The 27459-nt window shown below is 50.2% G+C and overlaps 2 protein-coding genes across 3 annotated transcripts in view; both read right to left on the reverse strand.

Moving 5' to 3' along the window:
* The window catches only part of pde2a (phosphodiesterase 2A), a 698440-nt gene extending 695516 nt beyond the window's left edge, over positions 1 to 2924 (reverse strand). For both annotated transcript variants that reach the window (XM_072477464.1, XM_072477463.1), the window contains exon 1: positions 2607 to 2924. The gene's annotated coding sequence lies outside the window, so the exon portion shown is untranslated. The remainder of the gene's footprint in view (positions 1 to 2606) is intronic.
* A 2220-nt stretch (positions 2925 to 5144) lies between these two features.
* The window catches only part of LOC140392133 (arf-GAP with Rho-GAP domain, ANK repeat and PH domain-containing protein 1-like), a 209737-nt gene continuing 187422 nt past the window's right edge, over positions 5145 to 27459 (reverse strand). The window contains 3 exon segments of the mRNA XM_072477471.1: positions 5145 to 5495; positions 17773 to 17810; positions 25557 to 25712. Coding sequence (XP_072333572.1) covers positions 17793 to 17810; positions 25557 to 25712 — 174 coding nt within the window. The 3' untranslated portion in view covers positions 5145 to 5495; positions 17773 to 17792.

Raw genomic sequence — 27459 nt, forward strand, 5'->3', positions numbered from 1 at the left:
CTCGCCCCTCGCCCGAGGCGTGGCGACCCTCGGGTTAAATCACCACCAGTCAGCACACCCATTTAAAAAAAGGGGAAGAGCAGCCTATGGTCCTCGGGGACTTTGCCGACTTTCATATGACACGAGCATTGCCCACCATCAGGCCAGGATGGTGTCCCCTTCCTGGTGTTTGTTGATATTGTTGCAATCGGTATATCCTGTGATCGGATCCATCAAATAAAGATCACGTTGATCTGCCCAAAACTAACTGAGTGGGCAAGGTGTCAGAATGGATGAGGGGACTTTACTGACAAGGTTGGGTTGGAGAAGCTGGGCTTGCTTGGACTGAAGGAGATTGAGGGGAGAGTTGATAGAGGTTTACAAGATAATGACAGGAATGGATAAGGTTGAAAAAGAAAATCTGTTCCCATCAGCTGATGGTATAAGGATTCGGGGGAGACATAGATTTAAGGTTTCCGCTGCGAGACACTGAGCGGAACCTTGTTTCCACAGTGAGAGGTAATGAGCTGGAACTCACTGCCCATGAGAGGGGATGGAAGCGGAATGATTGGGCAACACGGTAGCATAGTGGTTAGCACAATTGCTTCACAGCTCCAGGGTCCCAGGTTCGATTCCCTGTTGGGTCACTGTCCGCACGTTCTCCCCGTGTCTGCGTGGGTTTCCCCCGGATGCTCCAATTTCTCCCAGAGTCCAAAGATGTGCAGGTTAGGTGGATTGGCCGTGCTAAATTGCCCTTAGTGTCCAAAGTTGTGCTCAGTGTTGGGTGGGGTTACTGGGTTATGGGGACAGGGTGAAGGTGTAGGCTTGGGTAGGGTGCTCTTTCCAAGAGCCGGTGCAGACTCACTGGGCCGAATGGCCTCCTTCATTTTTAAATGAGGCTTCAATCTCCACCTCAACAGCCACCCGGACAAAACATGACTCACCATCCTGCGTAAAAGGGCCCTGCTGATTTAACACTCCATTAATGAGGATCCTCACTCCATTCCTCTTGCTATCATTATGAGGTCATGAAAACCACAGTTCACCAGTTAATCACTTCAAATCTTCCACCATTTTGGAAACATCTTCCGTATCGGACTTCACCATCGCTGCCTCAGTGATGGCAAGGCGCATTCTCGCCATAACCCTGACCCCGCTTGATGAATTTCACTTTCCCCCTTTTTCAGGATCAGAAGGAAGCCATTTGTCTGCACCGGCTCTCCAAACGAGCACCATGGCTTGGTGCCAATCCCGGCCTTTTCCCTGCACTCCTACACATTGTTTCCATTCAAATAATCATCTAACGCCCTCTCGAATGCCTCGGTTGAATCTGCCTCCATCACACTTCCAGGCCGTGCATCCCAGACCCCAGCCACCCGCCGGGTGAGAAAGTATTTTCTCACATCACATTTGCTTCTTTTGCAAATCACTCAATCTGTGCCCTCTCGTTCTTCATCCTTCCACGAGCAGGAATAGCTTCTCCCGATTGGCCGTGTCCAACCCCCTCATGATTGTCATGGGTGTAATATTTGGAATGGTGTGCCCAGAACATGAATATTCATACATTGATTAAATATCACCTTATATTCATTGCCTCTGTGTTTAAAATTTATATACCTCCCAAACCCACAACTTCCATCCTCTAGAACAAGAGCCAGGCAACGACCACCTCCAAGAGAGAAGTAACCCATCTCCCGATGACATTCGCATGAAATGAATGAAAATCGCTTCTTGTCACAAGTAGGCTTCAATGAAGTTACTGTGAAAAGCCCCTAGTCGCCACATTCCGGCGCCTGTTCGGGGAGGTTGGAACGGGAATTGAACCGTGCTGCTGGCCTGCTTTCAAAGCCAGCGATTTAGCCCTGTGCTAAACAGCCCCTTTGATTTAGCCCTGTGCTAAACAGCCCCAACAAAGGTCCAATGGTATTATCATCATTGAATCCCCCTCGACAAACATCCTGGGGATTACGATTGACCAGAAATTGAATTGGACCAGCCATATACATACTGTGGCTACAGGAGGAGGTCAAGGACTGGGAATCCTGCGGTGAGTAACTCCCCTCTTGACTCCCCAAAGCCTTCCCACCATCTACAAGGCACAAGTCAGGAGTGTGATGGAATACTCTCCACTTGCCTGGATGAGTGCAGCTCCAACAACACTCAAGAAGCTCAACACCATCCGGGATAAAGCAGCCCGCTTGATTGGCATCCCATCCAGAAACATTCACTGCCTCCACCACCGACGCATAGTAGCAGCCGTGCGTACCACCTACAAGATGCACTGCAGGAACCCGCCAAGGTTCCTTAGGCAGCACCTTCCAAACCCACGGCCTCTCGTATCTAGAAGGGCAGCAGATACCTGGGCACACCACCATCTGCAAGTTGCCCTTCAAGCCTCTCACCGTCCTGAAATAGAAACATATCACCATATCGCTCTGGAAATCAAAGGTCCAAAGTCACCCACACACCATTTTCCCAATTCACTGTGTAGCTGTGGACTGGGCACTCAAGAGGTGCCTGGCCTATGATTTCTGGGTGCAGATTCCTTGCTCTCTGCAGGGAGACAGCGTGAGGTGTCGAATGATTGAGTTAACAGAGGCTGTCCCCTGAAGCTGGGTTCCACTCACCTGTTCAGTCAGTCAGTCCCTCGAGGGTCAGATTTCACAATCCGGCTGGATCGCTCGCTGGACCTTCCATCCTGCCTCTGGATAGCCGGCCTTCCTCAATCCTTTTCCAATACTCCCATAATTCTTTTCAACGGCCCTCAAGGGATTTTTCTCCCTGGATTCTTTGACTCCAGTAGGGCCCGAAGAGATTAATCTACAGTTCCTCGAGAATCCATGTCAATCCTAGAGTAACTGGCAACCTTCGGAGGAGATACCTCCACCACTCACCGCCTTGTGTGTGTTTCATATTTATTTCAAGGATGTTTCAATCAATGGGTGCCAATTTGAATTATATATTCATTTTTTTCTCCCCCCCCCCCCCCACCGATTCCAAGACGATTCGAGGCAAGGTCAGATTGTCACTGATTTTATATTTTTAGTCGCATTCTTTACCTTGTTTTTTTTGTGTAACATCCAGCTTTGGTATCCATAGCAACGCCTGCAAGTCGTCATGGTAACGGCTTGCGCTGGTCAAATCAAAGGCACTATAACTTTAGCACGCATTTCAGGGCCTATGTCTCTGAGAGATCACCGTAGCAACACTCCTGGGTAGTAATTTCAGCTTCTACCTCCTCCCATCTCCCCTATCGAGATTCAGGGAGCTCTTAACCTCACTGACTCCCATGAAGACTTGGGTAGTCTTTCATGACGCAGAGTTTTCCACACACACACACACACAGAATCAGGCCATTCGGCCCAGCTGGTGCTTATGCTCCACGTGAGCTGCCTTCTTTCTCCCCTGCACTGTCTCGCCCGATCGATGTACGTTCTTCAATGCATCAACGCTGTCCACCGCCCAGTGGGAGCGAGTTCCACATTCCCGCCATTCTCTGGGTAACGAAATGTCTCCTGGATTCTGGAATAAATTTGTCAGTCACCACCTTATATCGATGTTCCCGATGGTGTGGGGGGGGGGGGGGGGGGGGTGTCCAGAACCAGGGGGCCACAGTCTGACGATACGTGGTGGACCATTTAGGACAGAGACGTGGAGACATTTCTTTACCCAGAGTGGTTGGAATTCATTACCACAGGAAGTGGTTGAGGCCAAAACACTATGTAAGAAGCAGTTAGATATAGCACTTGGGGCTAAAGGGGATCAAAGGATGTGGGGGAAGGCGGGATCAGGGTATTGAACTTGATGATCAGCCAGGATCATAATGAATGCTGGAGCAGGCTCGAAGGGCCGAATGGCCTCCTCCTGCTCCTATCTTCTTTGTTTCTATGGCCCTTTCCTTGGCTGGCCCCACACAACCGGTTCTCTACATCAGAAAGGCTTGTACTCATCAAGTGGCTTCATGATCCTCAAGACATTCCAAAGAACTTTACAACCAGTTAAGTAGTTCTGAAGTGTCAGAATCACGGCAGCAAGCTCCGTCATACACCACTGCCATAATGGCCAGATCATCAGTTTTGTGTGATATTGATTGAGGGAGAAACATTAGGCAGGATTCCAGGGAGAAACCCCTGTTCCTCTGCAAACAGGGCCGTGTGATTCTTTATGCCCGCACATGATGGCAGACTGGGCCTCAGTTCAACAACTGCGACAGGGCACAGCTCCCTCAGTGTGCACTCGAATGTCAGCCTTGAAATCATTTTTGTGGCTTCAATGTCTTGTGTGGGATTGAGCCTTGTGACCCCGGGGGAGAATGGGAGCTCTTCGTAATCTTGAAGCACCTGTATCACATCACCCCTCGGGCTTCCCTTTCCTCCACAAAGTAGCTCCAGTCTGTTCAGCCTTTCCTGAGAGGTACAGCCTCCAGCTCTGGGAGTATCCTGGCACATCCCACCTTGGGAACACCACCTGCAAGTTCACCGCCAAAGACACTCCCACCCTGACTTGGAAATATATCGGCCGTTCCCTCACGGTCGCTGGCACAAATCCTGGAACGCCCTGGCCCCTAACAGCACAGTGGGTGTACCTACACCACAGGGACTGCAGCGGTTCAAGAAGGCAGCTCACCACCACCATCTTCTCCAGGGCAATTATGGATGGGTATAAAATGCTGGCCTAGCCAGCAACATCCACCCCCCATAAATTATTTAAAGTATGCTCCATAAACCTTCCACTGTGCCTCCATATGCATTTTCTTTTGTAATCTGGAGAACAGAACGGTTCCCAGCCATTCTCCACAGAAATAATCTTTCTTCTATTGGGAATTTCTGCTGCGGTTGTGTAAGGAGTTCTGAGAATGTGCTTCCTGTGGTCGCAGGTGCTTCTGCACCCTCCCCCACCCCGCCCTCTCGCCCACCGCATCCTCCCCCCTCCCCCCCCCCCCCCCCCCCCCCACCACCCCTCCTTCCCTCCCCCACCTCAAACCCAAATCCCCACTCCGCCCTCCACCCCCCCCCACAGCTCCAGATCGCCGGTGCACCAGTGTCAATATTCACTCTGACAAGATACACAGGACAAAGCCAGGAAGTGATTTGAGTCATTCCACCCCCCCCCCCTGTCTATTCACATTTGTTTGATAAGTGGTACAGACTAGACAACAGCACAGATTTGAACATTAGGAAGTTAGGATTCAATTAAATAAACTGCAGAGGCTGACGGGATTAACAGATTGTAAAATATGTACAGCTTTCGTTTAACATCTATACTACAACAGTTTTACAACAAAGTATTAAAATCTTTTAAATAAACAAGTGGACTTCGTGCTGGCATTCGCCCCCAAGCTCTCCCGAGGACTCTTGCGATTCCATAGTGTCAGTTCTTCAGTTGCAAGAGAATGGCGAGGAGTGAGGGCCAACAAAAGTGGCTATTCTTCGTCTTCGGTTCCACTTCTTTTCTTCCTTGGCGAATCATCTCCTCCTCCCATCGCGTCCAATCTGCAGCTCCCAGTTTCAGAGCCCCTGTTACGGAAAGGCAGCAGCTTGATTGTTATTCCTTCCACCGTGATCTTTCTGTTTCTAAATGGGACGAGCTCGAAAGCGAAAGGCCTTCTGCTTTGACCCCTGGTTCAGATGCCGCTTGAAGAGGCACATTCAAGGATCACAGGGAAGGTGAGGGGGGTTAAACAATAATCAAGTGTTCCAGTTTCTACAATGTCATGTGAGAGTACCTTTAAGAAATGGGTGTTTATTAGAGAGCTGCAGTGATGTCAGAGAGTGGGTGGAGCTGGGCTGTCTGTCTGCTTTACTTTCGTTTTAGGCTGTTTGCTACAGGGTGTGGTTAGTTTCGTTTTGAGAGCTGGATAGCTGCAGGCAAAGCAAGGAGCTGCATGAGGATCTCTCTGCAAACTAAAGACAGTCTCCAAATCAACTGGATGATTGCAAAGTGCTGACTGCTCTCAATAGTGAATTTAAACCTGGGGCGAAATTCTCCGGAAACGGCCGATGTCCGCCGACTGGTGCCCAAAACGGCGCAAATCAGTCGGGCATCGTGCCGCCCCAAAGGTGCGGAATGCTCCGAATCTTTGGGGGCTGAGCCCCAACCTTAAGGGGCTAGGTCGGCGCCGGATGAATTTCCGCCCTGCCAGCTGGCGGAAAAGGTCTTTGGTGCCCCGCCAGCTGGCGCGGAAATGACATCTCCGGGCGGCGCATGCACGGGAGCGTTAGCGGCCGCTGACAGTTTCCCGCGCATGCGCAGTGGAGGGAGCCTCTTCCGCCTCCACCATGGTGGAGACGGAACGGAAAGAGTGCCCCCCACGGCACAGGCCCGCCCGCGGATCGGTGGGCCCCAATCGCAGCCCAGGCCACCGTGGGGGCACCCCCCAGGGCCAGATCGCCCCGCGCCACCCCCCCCAGGACCCCGGAGCCAGCCCGCGCCGCCTTGTCCCGCCGGTAAGGTAGGTGGTTTAATCTACGCCGGCGGGACAGGCATTTTAGCGGCGGGACTTCGGCCCATCCGGGCCGGAGAATCGCGCGGGGGGGCCCGCCAACCGGCGCGACGCGATTCCCGCCCCCGCCGAATATCCGGTGCTGGAGACTTCGGCAACCGGCGGGGACAGGATTCACGCCAGCCCCCGACGATTCTCGCCCCTGATCTCTGTGTTTAAAAAGAGTCTTTTGTTGTTTGGGAATTTATTAAGGGTTATCTATAGAGTACTGTATTCTTTGGGGATTTATTGGTGTTGATAGTTGTTAAGATGTTTATTGCGGGTTTATAAAGTGTTAACTGGTTTCATAAATAAACATTGTTTTAATTTAAAATTACTGTAAAGCTCTGTGGCACCACACCTGTAGAGTGGACCGTGCGCTCCCCATACCACAATCTAGTAAAAGTGGTGGGTCAGGTGAACTCCAGGATACACTTTGGGGTTCTCTAAACCCCGGCCCATAACAGCAGCCCTCCATGATAACCACATTCTTCAAATTCTGCCCTCTTGAGCATTCCCGATTTTAACCGCCCCCACCCTTGCCCTCAGCTGGAATTCCCTCCCTAAACCTCTCCAACTGTCACTCTTCTCCTTGAAGGTGCTCTTCAAAACCAAACTCTTTGACTGAGCTTTTGATCATCTGTCCCCGGACAAGATTAAGTCACTTAATCACAATTCAAATTAATTAAGGAGAGTCAGCAAGGATTTATTAAGGGCAAATCATGTTCAACTAACTTGATTAAGTTTGTTTAATGAGGTAACAGGGAGGGTCGATGAGGGTAATGTGGTAGATGTGGTGCACATGGACTGCCAAAAGATGATCAGAGTCGTGCGACAGACATGGACAAAGTTGGAGACCATGGAATGAAAAGGAACAGTAGCAACATTACCATTTCAAATTGTGGGGGGGCGGGGAGAATGGAAGTGACATCACAGTAAAGCTGTGACCTGATTGGCTGGTAGGGAATCTGTTGAATTTGAAAAGAAAAAATAACGTTGAAACAACAAATTAAAAGTAATTAATTAACTAGGTAGTGGAGTAACTAAACCTGAGGGCAAAGATTAATATTTAGCAACTGGACAAAAGCAAATTACTGCGGATGCTGGAATCTGAAACGAAAGTGAAAACGCTGGAAAATCTCAGCAGGTCTGGCAGCATCTGGAGGGAGAGAAAAGGGCTAACGATTCGAGTCCAGGTGATCCTTTGTCAGAGCTGACAGTGCTATGGAGCTTTGACAGAGTCATCAGACTCGAAATGTTAGCTCTTTTCTTTCCCTACAGATGCTGCCGGACCTGCTGAGATTTACCAGCATTTTCTCTTTGGTTTAGGATTAGTAGATAGCATTTAATTTTACAGTAAAAATCTAGCACCAGGGCCATATAGTGAATTCTAACTTAATATAATAACAATTTAAGTATTTATTTTGAATTAATTAAATAGTGCATATATGTCAGTCAGCGGGGCGTGGTGCTCTAACTGTGAGATGTGGGAGATCCATGAGGCTTCCAGCGTTACCGTCGACCATATCTGCAGGACGTGTAGCCAATGGCAGCTCCTCACAGAATGCGTGGTTCGGTTGGAGCAGCAGTTGGATGCACTTAGGAGCTGGCAGGTGGCGGAAAGCATCATAGATAGGAATTAGAGCAACGTGGTCACACCCAACGTGCAGGCAAACAGATGGGTGAACGCTAGAAAGGGCAGGCAGTCAGTGCAGGAATTCTCTGTGGTTGTCCCCCTCTCTAACAGGTCTCCCGTTTTGGATACTGTTGGGGGGGTCGCCTATCAGGGGAAAACAACAGCAGCCAGAACAGTGGCACCACAACTGGCTCTGTTGCTCAGCAGGGGAGGGCAAAGTGCAGGGGAGCGATAGTTACACGGACTCTATAGTAAGGGGCACAGATAGGTGCTGCTGTGTACGTGAAAGAGACTCCAGGATGGCATGTTGCCTCCCTGGTACCAGGGTCAAGGATGTCTCTGAATGAACACAGGACATCCTGAAGGGGGAGAGTGTAGCCATCTGGGATGGCCACTTTCAGTATATAAAATGGACACTCGCAGAGCATACAGGGAAAAATGGACAATGCAAAGTAACAAGCAGGCACCGAGCCTGAATGTATATTCGGAAGGCAGTCTGCAGACGGAACCGAAACTCTGGGTCGATTTACTTATTGATGGCCCATCTCCGAGGAACAAAGAACTAGTGCTCAGGTAGCCGATACCATCCCGGACATTCCGGCGCCACTACTCCAGCAAGAAGATACAAACAAAGCAAGGCCAATGGCCACTTAGGACACGCCCAGCCATCAAGGCACCCACCCCTTTATTGGCTCAGATCGATGGCAGTGATCGAGAAGCTGCCCAATTAATTGGGGCCAAGTTTAAGGCCCGCCTAAAAGCGGGCAAAGCCCCCCCAAGTATGAGAAGGAACCCCCGCCAAAGGTTCAGTCTCTTGGATTTGGCTCTCAAGCGGACAGGCCCTTCCACCAGCACCACCAGAAGCAAGTTCAAGTTCAACGCCCGCTACCAGGCTGACGACCTTAGCTGTGCTCCTGTTACCTCTTCGAACCTAACAGTCTCAGATCCGAACAACGGCCATTGTTCCTCTGACCTAAGCGGGCACGCGAAGTTAAGTATAAGTGTTAATGATAGATATAGTTTAGCCTGTAGTGTTATTGTGCATCAGTAAATCATACTGTGTGTAAATAAAGTATCCTTGACTTTGAACTAACTAACTGGTGTATTGGCTCTTTGATCGGTATTTGGTTAAAACCTTGTGGCGGTATCGAGAGAGACTCTGAAAGCATACTCATAATTAGGATTAAGAAAGGTGACCTTATTAATTGTGTATTTATAGCAAGTAAAAAGAGCAACAAGGGTGAACAGCCAGAGGTCGTAGTTCACATAGGTGCTAACGACATAGGCAGGAAGAGTGATGAGGTCCTGCAGAAGGAGTTCAGGAAGTTAGGCAGCAAGCTAAAAAGCAGGAGCTCTAGGGTTCTAAATTTCAGGATTACTCCCTGTGCCCCATTCCAGTGAGGCTAGAAATAGGAGGATAGTGCAGCTAAACACATGGCTGAACTGGTGGTGTAGGAGGGAGGGTTTCAGATTTCTGGACCACTGGGATCTTTTCCGGGGATGGTGGGATCTGTACAAGAAGGACGGGTTACATCTAAACTGGAGGGGCACCAAATCCTGATTGGGAGGTTTGCTAGAGTAACTCGGGAGGATTTAAAGCAGTAAGCAGTATGGCGGCGGCGGCGGGGGGGGGGGGGGGACCAGAGCGTTGGCTGAGAGGTAGCACAGTGGTTAGCACTGTTGCTTCACAGCGCCAGGATCCCTGGCTTGAGTCACTGTCGATGTGGAGTCTGCACGTTCTCCCTGTGTCTGCGTGGGTTTCCTCCCACACGTCCCGAAAGATGTGCTTGTTAAGTGAATTGGACATTCTGAATTCTCCCTCTGACTCCTCTCATTGAATGACGGAGCAGGCTCGAAGGGCCAGGTGGCCTACTCCTGCTCCTAGTTCTTATGTTATGTTCATATGTTCCCGAACAGGCGCTGGAATGTGGCGAATAGGGGATTTTCTCAGTAACTTCATTGCAGTGTTAATGTAAGCCTACTTGTGACGATAATAAAGATTATTATTAGAGGTGTAATTACTGAAGGAGAAATAGAGAACAAAATCACCCTCAGGCAGAGCAAAAAAGGTGACAAGTGTGAGAAGGAAGGTGGCCAATGCAGGATTGAGGGTGTTGTACCTGAATGCGCTCAGTATACGGAACAAGATAAATGAGCTTGTTGTGCACATTGAAATTGCCCGATACGATGTTGTGGGCATCACAGAGATGTGGCTGTAAGGGATTCAGGGCTGGGATCTAAATATACAAGGATATGTGTCCTATCGAAAGGAAAGGCAGACGGGCAAAGGGGGTGGGGTTTAGCATTATTCGTAAAAAATGAAGTTAAATCGATAGCAAGGAGCGATATAGGATCAGAAGGCAGAGAATCTCTGTGGGTAGGGTTGAGGAATCGCAAAGGTAAAAAGACCCCGATGGGAGTTATGTACAGGCCCCCTCACAGTAGTCAGGATGTGGGGCAGAAAATAAATCAGGAGATAGAAAAGGCATGTAAAAAAGGCAATATTACAATAATCATGGAGGACTTCAATATGCAGGTGGACTGGGAAAATCAGGTTGGTCGTGGATCCCAAGAAAAGGAATTTGTGGAATGGCTAAAAGAGGGTTTTTTTGGAGCGGTTTGTGACAGAGCCCACTAGGGAACAGGCAATTCTGGATTTGGTGATGTGTAATGAAGCAGACTTGATTAGGGAACTTAAGGTGAAGGAACTCTTAGAGAGCAATGACTACAATACGATGGAATTTACCCTGCAGTTTGAGAGGGAGAAGCTGGAATCAGATGTAACGGTATTCCAATTACATAAGGGTAACTACAAAGACATGAGGGAGGAGCTGGGCAGAGTTGACTGGAAAAGGAGACTAGCAGGAAAGGCAGTGGAACAGCAATGGCAGGAGTTTTTGAGCGTTAGTCGGGATGCACAACAGAAATTCATCCCAAGGAGGAGGAAACATGCTAAGGGAGGACAAGGCATCCATGGCTGACGAGGGAAGTCAAGGACAACATAAAAGCAAAAGAAAAAGTATACAAAGTGGCGAGCATTAGTGGGAAGCCAGAGGATTGGGAAGCCTTTAAAAGTGAGCAGAGGACAACTAAAAAAGCAAGAAGGGGGGAGAAGATGAAATATGAGTGCAAGCTAGCTAGCAATGTAAAAGAAGATATGAAGAGTTTTTTTCAATATATAAAAAGGTAAGAGAGGCGCAAAAATAGACGTTGGACCACTGGAAAATGTGGCTGGAGAAGTAATATAGGAAACAAAGAAATGCAGAGGAACTGAATAGTTACTTTGCATCAGTCTTCACGGTGGAAGACACCAGTGGGATGCCAGAGGTCCAGGAGAACCAGGGGGCAGAGGTGAGTGCAGTGACCATCACGAAGGAGAAGGTTCTGGGGAAACTGAAAGGTCTGAAGGTGGATAAATCACCTGGACCGGATGGACTACACCCAAAGGTCCGAAAAGAATTAGCTGAGGAGATTGTGGAGGCATTGGCGATGATCTTTCAGGAATCACTGGAGGCAGGAAGGGTCCCAGAGGACTGGAAGGTGGCTAATGTAACACCATTGCTTAAGAAAGGAGGGAGGCAGAAGATGGGAAATTATAGGCCGGTTAGCCTGACTTCGGCCATTGGTAAGATTTTAGAGTCCGTTATTAAAGATGAGATCGCGAAGCACTTGGAAGTGCATGGTAAAATAGGACTGAGTCAGCACGGCTTTGTCAAGGGAGGTCTTGTCTGATAAATCTGTTAGAGTTCTTTGAGGAGGTAAAAAGGAAGTTAGACAAAGGAGAACCAGTGGACGTGATTTATTTAGATTTCCAGAGGCCTTTGACAAGGTGCCGCAAAGGAGACTATTAAATAAGTTAAGAGCCCATGGTGTTCAGGGTAAGATCCTGGCATGCATAGAGGATTGGCTGACTGGCAGAAGGCAGAAAGTGGGGATAAAGGGATCTTTTTCAGGATGGCAGCCGGTGACTAGTGGTGTGCCTCAGGGGTCTGTGCTGGGACCACAACTTTTCACAATATACATTAATGATCTGGAGGAAGGAACTGAAGGCACTGTTGCTAAATTTGCAGATGATACAAAGATCTGTAGAGGGACTGGTAGTATTGAGGAAGCAAGGGGGCTGCAGAAGGACTTGGACAAGCTAGGAGAGTGGGCAATGAAGTGGCAGATGAAATACAATGTGGAAAAGTGTGAGGTTATGCACTTTAGAAGGAGGAATGGAGGCATAGACTATTTTCTAAATGGGGAAATGCTTAGGAAATCAGAAGCACAAAGGGACTTAGGAGTCCTTGTTCAAGATTCCCTTAAGGTTAACGTGCAGGTTCAGTCGGCAGTTAGGAAGGCAAATGCAATGTTAGCATTCATGTCGAGAGGGCTAGAATACAAGACCAGGGATGTACGTCTGAGGCTGTGTAAGGCTCTGGTCAGACCCCATTTGGAGTATTGTGAGCAGTTTTTGGCCCTGTATCTCAGGAAGGATGTGCTGGCCATGGAAAGGGTCCAGAGGAGGTTCACAAGAATGATCCCTGGAATGAAGGACTTGTCATATGAGGAACGGTTGAGGACTCTGGGTCTGTACACGTTGGAGTTTAGAAGGATGAGGGAGGACCTAGAATCATAGATGTTTACAGCATGGAAACAGGCCCTTCGGCCCAACCAGTCCATGCCGCCCAGTTTTTACCATTAAGCTAGTCCCAGTTGCCCGCACTTGGCCCATAACCCTCTATACCCATCTTACCCATGTAACTATCTAAATGCTTTTTAAAAGACACAATTGTACCCGCCTCTACTACTACCTCTGGCAGCCCATTCCAGACACTCACTACCCTCTCTGAGTGAAGAAATTGCCCCTCTGGGCCCTTCTGAATCTCTCCCCTCTCACCTTAAACCTATGCCCTCTAGTTATAGACTCCCCTACCTTTGGGAAAAGATGTTGACTATCTACCTTATCTATGCCCCTCATTATTTTATAGACCTCTATAAGATCACCCCTAAGCCTACTACGCTCCAGGGAAAAAAGTCCCAGTCTATCCAGCCTCTCCTTATAACTCAAACCATCAAGTCCCGGCAACATCCTAGTAAATCTTTTCTGCACTCTTTCCAGTTTAATAATATCCTTTCTATAATAGGGTGACCAGAACTGCACACAGTATTCCAAGTGTGGCCGTACCAATGTCTTGTACAACTTCAACAAGACGTCCCAACTCCTGTATTCAATGTTCTGACCAATGAAACCAAGCATGCCGAATGCCTTCTTCACCACTCTGTCCACCTGCGACTCCACCTTCAAGGAGCTATGAACCTGTACTCCTAGATCTCTTTGTTCTATAACTCTCCCCAACGCCATACCATTAACTGAGTAGGTCCTGGCCTGATTCGATCTGCCAAAATGCATCACCTCACATTTATCTAAATTAAACTCCATCTGCCATTCGTCGGCCCACTGGCCTAATTGATCAAGGTCCCGTTGCAATCCTAGATAACCTTCACTATCCACTGTGCCACCAATCTTGGTGTCATCTGCAAACTTACTAACCATGCCTCCTAAATTCTCATCCAAATCATTAATATAAATCACAAATAACAGTGGACCCAGCACCGATCCCTGAGGCACACCACTGGTCACAGGCCTCCAGTTTGAAAAACAACCCTCTACAACCACCCTCTGCCTTCTGTCGTCCAGCCAATTTTGAATCCAATTGGCAACCTCACCCTGGATCCCGTGAGCTTTAACCTTCTGCAACAACCTACCATGCGGTACCTTGTCAAAGGCTTTGCTAAAGTCCATGTAGACAACGTCTACTGCACTGCCCTCATCTACCTTCTTGGTCACCCCCTCAAAAAACTCAATCAAATTTGTGAGACATGATTTTCCATGCACAAAGCCATGCTGACTGCCCCGAATCAGTCCTTGCCTCTCTAAATGCTTGTAGATCCTGTCTCTCAGAATACCTTCTAGCAACTTACCTACTACAGACGTTAGGCTCACCGGTCTGTAGTTCCCAGGCTTTTCCCTGCTGCCCTTCTTAAACAAGGGCACAACATTCGCCACTCTCCAATCTTCAGGCACCTCACCTGTGGCTGCCGATGATTCAAATATCTCTGTTAGGGGACCCGCAATTTCCTCCCTAGCCTCCCACAACATCCTGGGATACATTTCATCAGGTCCCGGGGATTTATCTACCTTGATGCGCTTTAAGACTTCCAGCACCTCCTCCTCTGTAATATGCACACTTCTCAAGACATCACTATTTATTTCCCTTAGTTTTCTAACATCCATGCCTTTCTCCACCGTGAATACCGATGAGAAATATTCATTCAGGATCTCACCCAACTCTTGTGGCTCTGCACATAGATGTCCTTGTTGATCCTTAAGAGGCCCTACTCTGTCCCTAGTTACTCTTTTCCCCTTTATGTATCTGTAGAATCTCTTTGGATTGTCCCTTGCATTATTTGCCAAAGCAATTTCATGTCCCCTTTTTGCCCTCCTGATTTCCCTCTTAACTCTATTTCGACAATCTCTATGCTCTTCAAGGGATCCACTTGATCCCAGTTGCTTATGTACGTCATATGCCTCCTTCTTCTTTTTGACCAGAGTCTCAATATCTCGAGTCATCCAGGGTTCCCTACTTCTATCAGCCTTGCCCTTTACTCTAAAGGGAATGTGCTTACCCTGCACCCTGGTTAACACATTTTTAAAAGCCTCCCATTTACCAGCCGTCCCTTTGCCTGCCAACAGTCTCCCCTAATCTACCTCTGCAAGTTCCTGTCTGATACCATCAAAATTGGCCTTGCCCCAATTAAGAATTTTAACTCTTGGGCCAGACCTATCATTCTCCATAGCTATCTTAAAACTAACGGAGTTATGGTCACTTGTCCCAAAGTGATCCCTCACTAGCACTTCTGTCACTTGCCCTTCCTTATTTCCCAAGACGAGGTCAAGTTTTGCCCCCTCTCTAGTCGGTCCATCCACATACTGAATGAGAAATTCCTCCTGAATACACTCAACAAATTTCCCTCCATCCAAGCCCCTAATGCTATGGCTGTCCCAGTCAATGTTGGGAAAGTAAGTCCCCTACTACTACCACCCTATTATTCTTGCAGCTATCTGTAATCTCCTTACATATTTTCTCCTCAATTTCCCGCTGACTATTTGGGGGCCTGTAGTACAGTCCTACCAAGGTGATCTCTCCCTTCTTATTTTTCAGTTCCACCCATATAGACTCAGTGGGCGACCCCTCGGATATATCCCCTCTAAGTACTGCCGTGATGTTCTCCCTAATCAAAAACGCCACTCCCCCTCCTCTCTTACCTCCTGTTCTATCCTTTCTATAGCATCTGTACCCCGGAACATTGAGCTGCCAGTCCTGCCCCTCCCTTAGCCATGTTTCAGTCATAGCTATAATATCCCAGTCCCATGTGCCCGTCCATGCCCTGAGTTCATCCGCTTTGCCCGTCAGGCCCCTTGCATTGAAATAAATGCAGTTTAATGTAGACCTTCCTTGCTCTCTGCCCTGCTTTCTCTGGTCATGCTTTACACACTCTCCCTTCCTGCCTTTTGTTTCTGTCCCCACTGACTTCCTACATCGGTTCCCATCCCCCTGCCACATTAGTTTAAACTTATTGAAACTTACAGGATACTGCAAGGCCTGGATAGAGTGGACGTGGCTAGGATGTTTCTACTTGTAGGAAAAACTAGAATCAAAGGAAACAATCTCAGACCAAAGGGACGGTCCTTTAAAACAGAGGAATTTCTTCAGCCAGAGGGTGGTGAATCTGTGAAACTCTTTGCCGCAGAAGGCTGTGGAGGCCAAATCACTGAGCGTCTTTAAGACAGAGATAGATAGGTTCTTGATTAATAAGGGGATCAGGGGATATGGGGGGAAGGCAGGAGAATGGGGATGAGAAAATATCAGCCATGATTGAACGGTGGAGCAGACTCGATGGGCCGAGTGGCCTAATTCTGCTCCTGCGTCTTATAGTCTTATAACATGGATACAAAATTGGCAGAGTGACAGGAAACAGAGAATGGCGGTGAATGGTTGATTTTCAGATAGGAAGGAGGATTTTGTTTGTTAGGGATGAGGAGCATGGTTAGGATCTCTGCTTTTCTTCATCTATATGAATAATCTTGGGCACAATTTCAAAATGTGCAAATGGCACAAAACCTATGAACTGTCGGGAGAACAGTGTTGAACTTGAAAGGACATCGACAAATCAGTGGGATGGGCAGGCAGGTGGCAGATGAAGATCAATGCGGAGAACTGCGAAGTGATTGATGGGCGGCACAGTGGTTAGCACTGCTACCTCACAGCACCAGGGACCTGGGTTCAATTCCGGCCTTGGGTGACTATGTGGAGTTTGCACATTCTTCCCATTTCTGCATGGGTTTCCTCCGGGTGCTCCGGTTCCCTCCCACAGTGCACATACGTGCAGGTTCGGTTTATTGGGCCTGAACAAAGAGCAGGGTTGTGGGGAAAGGGCGGGAAATTGGTGCTCGGTACGAGGCTCGTTCAGAGGGTTGGTGCAGACTCGATGGGCTCAATGGCCTCATTCTGCACGGTATGGGCACGATCTAACCATAAAAAAAACAGAGCCCGTTCAGGGTGGGATTAACGGGGCCGCTCCCGGCACTGTAGCACCGGGAAGGACCCCGCTATCTGACGGCACTCTATTGCTATTTTGATCTGGAATGTACTGTCTGTGAGTGTGGTGGAGACAGATTCACACAGCGAGCGATTAGGATCTGGAATGTACTGTCTGTGAGTGTGGTGGAGGCAGATTCACACAGCGAGTGGTTAGGATCTGGAATGTACTGTCTGTGAGTGTGGTGGAGGCAGATACACACAGCGAGTGGTTAGGATCTGGAATGTACTGTCTGAGAGTGTGGTGGAGGCAGATTCACACAGCGAGTGGTTAGGATCTGGAATGTACTGTCTGAGAGTGTGGTGGAGGCAGATTCACACAGCGAGTGGTTCGGATCTGGAATATACTGTCTGAGAGTGTGGTGGAGGCAGATTCACACAGCGAGTGGTTAGGATCTGGAATGTACTGTCTGAGAGTGTGGTGGAGGCAGATTCACACAGCGAGTGGTTAGGATCTGGAATGTACTGTCTGAGAGTGTGGTGGAGGCAGATTCACACAGCGAGTGGTTAGGATCTGGAATGTACTGTCTGAGAGTGTGGTGGAGGCAGATTCACACAGCGAGTGGTTAGGATCTGGAATGTACTGTCTGAGAGTGTGGTGGAGGCAGATTCACAAAGCGAGTGGTTAGGATCTGGAATGCACTGTCTGTGAGTGTGGTGGAGGCAGATTCACACAGCGAGTGGTTAGGATCGGGAATGTACTGTCTGTGAGTGTGGTGGAGACAGATTCACACAGCTAGTGGTTAGGACCTGGAATGTACTGTCTGTGAGTGTGGAGGAGGCAGATTCACACAGCGAGTGGTTAGGATCTGGAATGTACTGTCTGACAGTGTGGTGGAGGCAGATTCACACAGCGAGTGGTTAGGATCTGGAATGTTCTGTCTGTGAGTGTAGTGGAGGCAGGTTCACACAGCGAGTGGTTAGGATCTGGAATGTACTGTCTGAGAGTGTGGTGGAGACAGATTCACACCGCGAGTGGGAAAGGATATGGGTTGTGGTTAGGGTCAGTTTCTGGACAGTTCTATCCTCACCTTAATTGTACGCCAGGTTTTCAAACCTTCTTAAAGATCTAGAAAACAGCAAAATTTAATTAGTCACAAAATTACACCAGTAAACGTCATCACCTCATCCCTCTTGTCTCTTGTAACTGTGACCCTTTTAAGAATTGCTGCATCTCTCTCCCCTGGCCTCTGAATGGTCAACGCCATCGATGGGTTTTGCTGTACAGCCAGTTGACAGCCGCGTCCATGGTAACAAGAGGCAGTGACAGCACACCGACAAGGAACCTGACCACTACATTGGTACCTTCCCCACATCGCCCTCAAACCACCTGGCAAGCACCACCCCCATCACACCCACCCACATGCCATGGTGTTAAAGAATCCTCTCTAAACGGGGAGTTACATGCCAATGCTGGGATCATCTCAAGCAATCCCTCAATGCCCTCCGACCCCTCAAGAGAGAAACCAAAAGCTGGGTATCCTGCAGTGACCTCCTGACTCTCCAAAACCTGTCCACCTTCTACAAGGCACAAGTCAGGAGTGTGATGGAATACTCTCCACTTGCCTGGATGAGCGCAGTTCCAACAACACTCAAGGAGCTTGACATCATCCAGGACAAAGCAGCCCCGCTTGATTGCTCCCCCTTCCACAAACATTCACTCCCTCCACCACTGACGAACAGTGACAGCCGTGTGTACCATCTACAAGATGCACTGCAGTAACTCACCAAGGCTCCTCAGGCAGCACCTTCCAAACCCACGACCACTGCTATCTAGAAGGACAAGAGCAGCAGATACCTGGGACCCCCACCACCTGGAGGTTCCCCTCCAACTCACTCACCACCCTGACTGGGAAATATATCGGCCATTCCTTCACTGTCGCTGGGGCAAAGGCCTGGAACTCCCTTCCTAACAGCACTGTGGGTGTACCTACACCACATGGGACTGCAGCGGTTCAAGAAGGCAGCTCACCGCCACCTTCTGAAGGGCAGTTAGGGATGGGTAATAAATGCTGGCCTAGCCGGCGACATCCAACGGACACATTTTTTTAAATGCCCCTCACAATGAATAGTTTGCTGTCAGCAATGGCTCAGCGGGTAGACTCGAACCTGTGAGTGAGACAGGTTGTGGGTTCAAGTCCCCCACCAGAGCCCTGAACCCATAATCGAGGTTAACTCTGCCAGTGCCGCACTGAGGGAGTGCTCCACTGCAGGAGGTGCAGTACTGAGGGAGTGCTCCACTGCCATCTTTTAGATGAGATACTAAGTCTGCCCTCTCAGGGAATTTCCTCTGCTGCCCTGAATGAGTTCTGGTGTCATAGAGTCTACTGCACAGAAAAGGCCCTTCAGCCCATTGAGTCTGTGCCGGCCAAACGCAACCATCTAACTATTCTAATCCCATTTGTAGCCCTTGTCCCACAGCCGTGTCTGCCCTGGGATCGCAAGCGCACATCTAAATACTTCTGAAATGTTATGAGGGTCTCTGCCTCCACCACGCTTTCAGGCTGCGAGTTCCAGACTCCCACCACCCTCTGGGTCAAAATATTTTCCCTCACATCCCCTCTAAACATCCTGCCCCTCACCTTAAATCCATGCCCCCTGGTCATTGATCCCCTCCTCCAAGGGGAAACAATTCTTCCTGTCTACTCTATCTATGCTCCTCATAATTTTATACATCTCAATCCTGCCCCTCCTCAGTCTCCTCTGCTCCAAGGAAAACAACCCCAGCCTATCCAATCTCTCTTCATAGCTAAAACTCTCCAGCCCAGGCAACATCCTGGTAAATCTCCTCTGCACCCTGTCCAGTGCGATCACATCCCTCCTGTAATGTGGATTCCAGAACTCCTCACAATACTCGAGCTGTGGCCTAACCAACTTATACAGTTACAGCAAAACCTCCCTGTTCTTAAACTCTATGCCTCGACTAATGAAGGCAGGTATACCATATGCCTCCTTAACCACTGTATCCACCTGCTCTGTTACCTTTTTTTATAAATTTAGAGTACCCAATTCATTTTTTCCAATTAAGGGGCAATTTAGCGCGGCCAATCCACCTCGCCTGCACATCTTTGGGTTGTGGGGGCGAAACCCACACAAACACGGGGAGAATGTGCAAACTCCACACGGACAGTGACCCAGAGCCGGGATCGAACCTGGGACCTCGGCGCCGTGAGGCAGCAGTGCTAACCACTGCGCCACCGTGCTGCCCTCTGTTCTGTTACCTTACCGGACCGGGGTACATGCACACCCTCTGGGGCTCGGTGCTTCCCAGGCTCCTGCCGTTTATCACGTATTCCCTTGCCTTGTTTGTCCTGCCCAATTGCATCACCTCCCACTTACCCGGATGAAGAATACAAATCCCACCGTTCAGTAGTTTGAACCGTGTATGGTTTTGCATCTGCCGGCCACCCAAGCTCACCACAACACTGTGAATTCAGACACCAATCGGCAACATCAATCAGCAAATGCTTCCCTCGGCTTCTCACCCAAGCAAGAAAATTTAGAAAATTATAAAACACAGCGAGATCAAAAGCATTGTTACCCAGCAACCAAACTTTGACTGATTTGACCTGTAGAACCTAAATTTCGGTCCGTGATCATGTTAAACCCAGGTCTAGTTTATTCCCGATCCAGGTGTTTCTAAGTTCAGACATTATACATACGCTTATTTTAGTTTATCTACATTCATAGAATTATAGAATTTACAGTGCAGAAGGAGGCCATTCGGCCCATCGAGTCTGCACCAGTCCTTGCAAAGAGCACCCTACTGAAGCTCACGTATCTACCCTAACCCAGTAACCCCCACTTAACATTTTTTGGACACTGAGGGCAATTTAGCATGGCCAATCCACCTAACCTGCACATCTTTGGACTGTGGGAGGAAACCGGAGCACCCGGAGGAAACCCACGCACACACGGGGAGGATGTGCAGACTCCGCACAGACAGTGACCCAAGCCGGGAATCGAACCTGGGACCCTGGAGCTCTGAAGCAACTGTGTTAACCACTGTACTACCGTGCTGCCCACACAACACAGCACAGCACAGAAAGAAGCCATTCAGCCCATTGAGTCTATCCCAGCTCTCCAGTCAATCCCATTTCCCCGCTCCATCCCACAGCGGTCAGGTTCCCATCCAATTCCGCTTTAAATTTGTTGGACGTCTCTGTTTCCAACACCCTCAGATGTGTCACAGTCTGGGATATTCTAGACCTCTCAGTTGCATGGTTTGGAACGTTCCAGATTGCTCAATCAATCAGTTCACATGTGGAGCATTCCCGAGGTTTGAGCTGGGATGGGCCACGGTTCCTTAGCAATCCTGTTTTTTTTTTCTAGAAAGTTCGGTAAAACAGTCAAAGTTTCGATTTTGTGTTTCAAATCTGACACTGATCGCGATGATTTTTCCTGATTAAGCAGACGCAGAAAGAATGTAATCGGGCGAGAGTCCAGAGAGAGGGTGGCACAATGTCACAGGCCTAGTAACGCAGAGAGCCCAGGCTAACGCTCTGGGGGACACGGGTTCAAATCTCGCCAGGGCGGTTGGCGGAATTAAAATTTGATTAATTTCAGTTTCTCAATAAAAAGAAATCTGGAATCGAAAAGCGAGTCTCAGTGACGGCGACCAGGAAACTATCATCGATTGTTGTAAAAACCCATCTGGTTCACTAATGCCCTTTAGGGAAGGAAATCTGCCGCCCTTACCCGGTCTGGCCTACATGTGACTCCAGACCCACAGCAGCGTGGTTGACTCTGAAATGGCCGAGGGAGACCTCAATTCAAGGGCAAATTAGGGATGGGCAACAAATGTTGGCCCAGCGACGCCCACAATCCCGTGAAAAATAGATGAATAAGACTTCGGGATGGAGCTGGAATGGGAGGCGGCGTTGGCATGGAAACCTCCCTCTCGTTTGAAAGGAAAAAGATTGCCCAATTCTCAGGGGTCAAAACAATTTCCAAAAGATGTAGGGTAACATTTTCTTTTGCAAAAAGCATCCATTCCCAATTTTGGAACAATCTTGCTGACGAGGGCCACAGACTTTGGTTTTATGGTTGCACGCTGTCTCCCAGGTTACCATCGGAGGGTTCCCAGCTCCAAGACCGGGCTTGAGGGATCACAAAATAGGGATGAGGATTTTAAAATTGGGGCATTGTTCAACCGGGAGCCAGAGTGGGTCAGCGAGCACGAGGGTGGTCGGGGAATGGGATCTGTTACGGGTTCGGACATGAGCTGAAGAAACGTTCGCGGGTTTAAGATTGCGGAGTGGGGGGAGATGGGCCGCTGTCGAGTTTAGTGCTGACAAAGGACATGGACGAGGGTTCCAGGCTTCCTCGGTATGTGGCTTCTGTGGGCCTCTCAATGTGTGGGCCCAAGTCACTGTCCAACACAGGGCTGATTGAGAGTGGGCCTTACTTACCCAGTGACCTATTTCTGGATAATGGTGGCATCAGAAGGCTGAAAAATGATGTCCCCCATCACCGACCTCAACACAGAACAAAATTTAATTCCTACCAGTAGATAAATATGAAACAGCAGAAGAATTGTTTGATAACTCAGGACATGGGAGACGGAAAAGCAACATAAACTGACATTCTCTCTATTAAATTCCAATAAGCAATCTCAAGGAATAAGAGAGAGATTGAGAGACAGAGTGTGTGCGTGTGTGAAGGAGAGCCAGAGAGAGTGAGAGAGCCAGCGAGAAGGGGAGAGCGAGAGCCAGAGAGAGAGCATATGTGCATGTATGAGAGAGAATGAGGGAGAGCTAGAGAGAATGAGAGAGGGAGAGAGGGAGAGCGCCAGAGAAAGAGCAGAGAGAGAATGTATGTGTATGTATGAGAGTGAGAGAGAGAGTTAGAAAGAGTGAGAAAGAGAGCCAGAGAGAGTGAGAGATGGCCAGATAGATAGAGAGACAGAGTGTGTGCATGTGTGAGGGAGAGCCAGAGAGAATGAGGGGGAGAGAGAGCCAGAGAGAGGGGGAGAGGAGGCTGAGAAAGAGAGGCAGAAAGAGAATGTGTGTGCATGTATGTGAGTGAGAGAGCCAGAGATAGAGTGTGTGCGTGAGAGAGAGAGAGAGTGAGTGCCAGAGAGAGGGTGTGTATATGTGTGTGAGAGAGAGAGAGAGGCAGAGAGTGAGAGAAAGCCAGAGAGAGAGAGACTGAGTGCGTGTGTGGGAGAGTGTGTGAAAGTGAAAGATACAGAGGCAGAATGAGAGAGAGATGCAGGCGCAGAGTGAGAGATGGAGAGAGAGAGTGAACAGAATCAGAAATCTTAGCAATCAACAAATTTCCTTTAATTTTTCCCAGCCATCATTCGTCACGAGCACATCAGCAAACTCCTTTGGGCGTTGAGTTTGGGCACGGTATGGTAATCATTAATAATTATCAACAATTAAACAGAAACCAGGACAGTTCAATGAGGTTCTATTGAAAGAAATCTGCCCTGCTGCCCAATCGCACTCAGTCCCACACTGTGCTCTGATTAGTTCCATGGTGGCCTCCGCAAGTCACACAGTCTGTCAGGGTAATCAGCCTTATTTCACAAACCAGAAATGCACTATTCTTACAAAGAAATGTGTCAGATCTGTTCTTAAATGTCCCAGGCAGCAAATTCTTGAGAAGGATGGGTTTTTGTTCAATAAGTTCAATGGTTACGGGACCAAGATGGGTACATAAAGTACGGATCGTTCAAAATCTATTTGAAAGACAGAACAGACTTGAGGGGCCAAATCGCCTCCTCCTGTTCCTTAAATTTCGCAGAGAGAAGGATCTTGCAGCAAATGATTGGTGAGCTCTTGGGATAGACTGAAAGAAAGACTTGCTGCAGTAAACAGCACTTTGTTATGCACTTGCTGGAGTTACTGTAGTCCCGCGATCTAACCCCTGTGCCTTGCAGACCCCGAGCGATCGCCGCTTATTACTGATCACAAACAGGAACCAGGCGTACCGGCACTTGGCGGGTGTCTTCCAGGGGATCGGGGGCCGCTGGGTGGCTGGGCTGTGGGCAGGGTGATACACTGGCACCGTTGATGCCACGTGGGCACTCTGGCTCAACAACCCCCTTAGAGGTGAGTTGGGGCGATCCAGGAGTCGTCTTGGGGTTCTAGAGATCGTGCGCCTAGGTGTAAGAAACGCGACCGAGTGTGTCCTTGGCGGGGCTTTCCGGCTGAGGCCACGAAATGAAACAGAGTCCCATTAGAGAGCAGGGTCTTCCTCGGCGCCTGGCAACACCCGGCTAATCGTGCTCGAGACGCGGCACTGTTTCATTTCCATTAAATCGCACCCAAAGGCTCCAGGGCCAGTCCCACTAAGCCAGTCCTGGCACTAGAGTGGGGAATTGTGCAATGGGGGCGGGTCATAGTTGGAGACTGGAGGACGCAGGAAGAGGAGGAAGGTTAGTGACAGGGAGATCGGAGTAAATTAAGTTCATTGTTAATGGGGCCGTTGCACGTTATCCATCTACACTCCCGCCACCAAATCTGCTGGAACACATCCCCAGAGGCTGCGTTACACTCTGTGTGCAGCTAGAGGCTGCGTTACACTCTGTGTGCAGCTAGAGGCTGCGTTACACTCTGTGTGCAGCTAGAGGCTGCGTTACACTCTGTGTGCAGCTAGTCTGAGAGACAATTCCTTTCATTTTCAGGTTGTGATGGGCGCTGGCTTGGCCAGCAATTCTTGCCCACCCATAATTGCCCCAGAGAAGGTGGTGGTGGAGGAGTTGCCTTTTTGAACCTCTGCAGTCCATGTGGTGTAGGTACACCCACTGTGCTGTTAGGGAGGGAGTTCCCGGATGTTGCCCCAGCGACAGTGAAGGAACGGCCGATATATTTCCAAGTCAGGGTGGTGAGTGAGTTGGAGCAGAACCTACAGGTGGTGGGGTTCCCAGGTATCTGCTGCTCTTGTCCGTCTAGATGGTAGTGGTGGTGGGTTTGGAAAGACGGGGCCTCGGATTAACAACATGTCGTGGAGGTCAGGAACCCGAGGTCAGTCTGCCACAGCGAGACAACCTGTTTCCTCAGGCGACAAGAATTCTTGACTCCAACTTCATGGGGAATTAGGATCAGTGGTGGCCAATTCAACCCTTTGAGCCTGCTCCGCATTTGAATCCGATCTGACTGCCTGGTCTCAAATCTACCTCCCTACCTGTCCCCCATTACCCTTTAACCCGTTTAAAAAAAATCAGAAATAGATCCATCTCCCCCTCGAGACCATTTAATGATCCGGACTCCACCGCAGTATGGGGCAGCGAGAACTACAAATTCACCACCCTCTGCGAGAAGTAGTTCCTCCTCATCTCAGTTCTAAATCTATCGCCTCTCAACCTGTATCGGTGAACTTTTGTCCCCGAGATAGTGGTGCTGTGGTAATGTTGCTGGACAAGTAACCCAGGGGCCCAGGCTAATGCTCTGGGAACACGGCTTCAAATCAGCAGCTGGTGGAATTTAAAATCAACTAATAAAATCAGGAATATAAAACTAGTCTCAGTGACGGCGACCATGAAACTATCATCGATTGTTGTAAAAACCCATCTGGTTCACTAATCTCCCTTTAGGGAAGGAAATCTGCCGTCCTTACCCAGTCTGGCCTACACGTGACTCCAGACCCACAGCAAAGTGGTTGACTCTTAAATGGTTGAACGAGACGCTGAGTATTAGGGATGGGCAACATATATTGATCTTTCCAGTGACACCCACAGCCCTGAAAGAGTAGGGAACAAAATCACCCCACCCCCCCGCATCCACCCCTCCACTGCCCAGCTCAGTCCACAGGGCAGCCTTGCTCGTGACGAAGGACCTGAATCAATGAGTGTTTGATTAGGACTCACAGAGAGAGGGTCGGCAGCAAAAGCAGCCACACTGTTCCTCATTTCATTTGCATTTCCCCGCAGAGGGATCAGAGAGACGTTACTGAACCTGGAAACTGGGAGCGAGCGTGCGGTCCGACAGCTTGAAGAGTTTGATGGCCACACATTCCCATCATGCTGAGGAAATCAAAACAATGCAAATTTATTCAGCAACAGAGAGAGAGAGAGAGACCCCGCCACCAATTACACCAGCCCGAGGTCTCAACTCCCTCAGCCTCCCCTCCCCCATCCCTCCCCCTCCCCTCACCCTCCCCCCATCCCTCACCCCCATCCCTAACCCCTCACCCTCCACCCATCCCTCCCCCTCCCCCATCCCTCACCCCCATCCCTCACCCCTCACCCTCCACCCATCCCTCCCCCTCCCCATCCCTCACCCCCATCCCTAACCCCTCACCCTGAACCCATCCCTCGCCCTCCACCCATCCCTCACCCTCCACCCCATCCCTCACCCTCCACCCCATCCCTCACCCTCCCCCTCCCCCATCCCTCACCCTCCCCCATCCCTCCCCCTCCCCCATCCCTCCCCTCCCCCCATCCCTCCCCCTCCCTCCCCCACCCCTCACCCTCCCTCCCCCACCCCTCACCCTCCCCCATCCCCCCCCTCCACCCCATCCCTCACCCTCCCCCATCCCTCCCCCTCCCCTCACCCTCCCCCTCCCCCATCCCCCCCTCCACCCCATCCCTCCCCTCCCCCATCCCTCACCCTCCACCCCATCCCTCACCCTCACCCTCCCAATCCCTCACCCTCCCCCATCCCTCCCCCTCCCCATCCCTCCCCCTCCCCCATCCCTCCCCCTCCCCCACATCCCTCCCCCTCCCCCAACCCTCACCCTCCACCCCATCCCTCACCCCCAACCTTCACCCTCCACCCCAACCCTCACCCTCCCCATTCCCTCACCCCCAACCTTCACCCTCCACCCCAACCCTCACCCTCCCCATCCCTCCCCCTCTCCCCATCCCTCACCCTCCACCCCATCCCTCACCCTCCACATCCACCCCATCCCACACCCTCCACGTCCACCCCATCCCACACCCTCCACGTCGAACCCCATCTCACACCCTTCAAGTCGAACCCCATCCCTCACCCTCCACGTCCAACCCCATCCCTCACCCTCCACCTCCAACCCCATCCCTCACCCTCCACGTCCAACCCCATCCCTCACCCTCCACGTCCAACCCCATCCCACACCCTCCACGTCCACCCCATCCCACACCCTCCACGTCAAACCCCATCCCGCACCCTCCACGTCCACCCCATCCCACACCCTCCACGCCGAACCCCATCCCTCACCCTCCACCTCCAACCCCATCCCTCACCCTCCACGCCGAACCCCATCCCTCACCCTCCACGCCGAACCCCATCCCTCACCCTCCACGCCGAACCCCATCCCTCACCCTCCACCTCCAACCCCATCCCTCACCCTCCACGTCCACCCCATCCCACACCCTCCACGTCGAACCCCATCCCTCACCTTCCACCTCCAACCCCATCCCACACCCTCCACATCGAACCCCATCCCGCACCCTCCACGTCGAACCCCATCCCTCACCCTCCACGTCAAACCCCATCCCTCACCCTCCACGCCGAACCCCATCCCTCACCCTCCACGTCAAACCCCATCCCACACCCTCCGCGTCAAACCCCATCCCTCACCCTCTACACGAACCCCATCCCTCACCCTCCACGTCCAACCCCATCCCACACCCTCCACGTCCAACCCCATCCCTCACCCTCCACGTCGAACCCCATCCCACACCCTCTACACGAACCCCATCCCTCACCCTCCACGTCAAACCCCATCCCGCACCCTCCACGTCCAACCCCATCCCTCACCCTCCGCGTCGAACCCCATCCCGCACCCTC

Source organism: Scyliorhinus torazame, chromosome 15, assembly GCF_047496885.1.
Source record: "Scyliorhinus torazame isolate Kashiwa2021f chromosome 15, sScyTor2.1, whole genome shotgun sequence".
Classification (NCBI taxonomy): domain Eukaryota; kingdom Metazoa; phylum Chordata; class Chondrichthyes; order Carcharhiniformes; family Scyliorhinidae; genus Scyliorhinus; species Scyliorhinus torazame.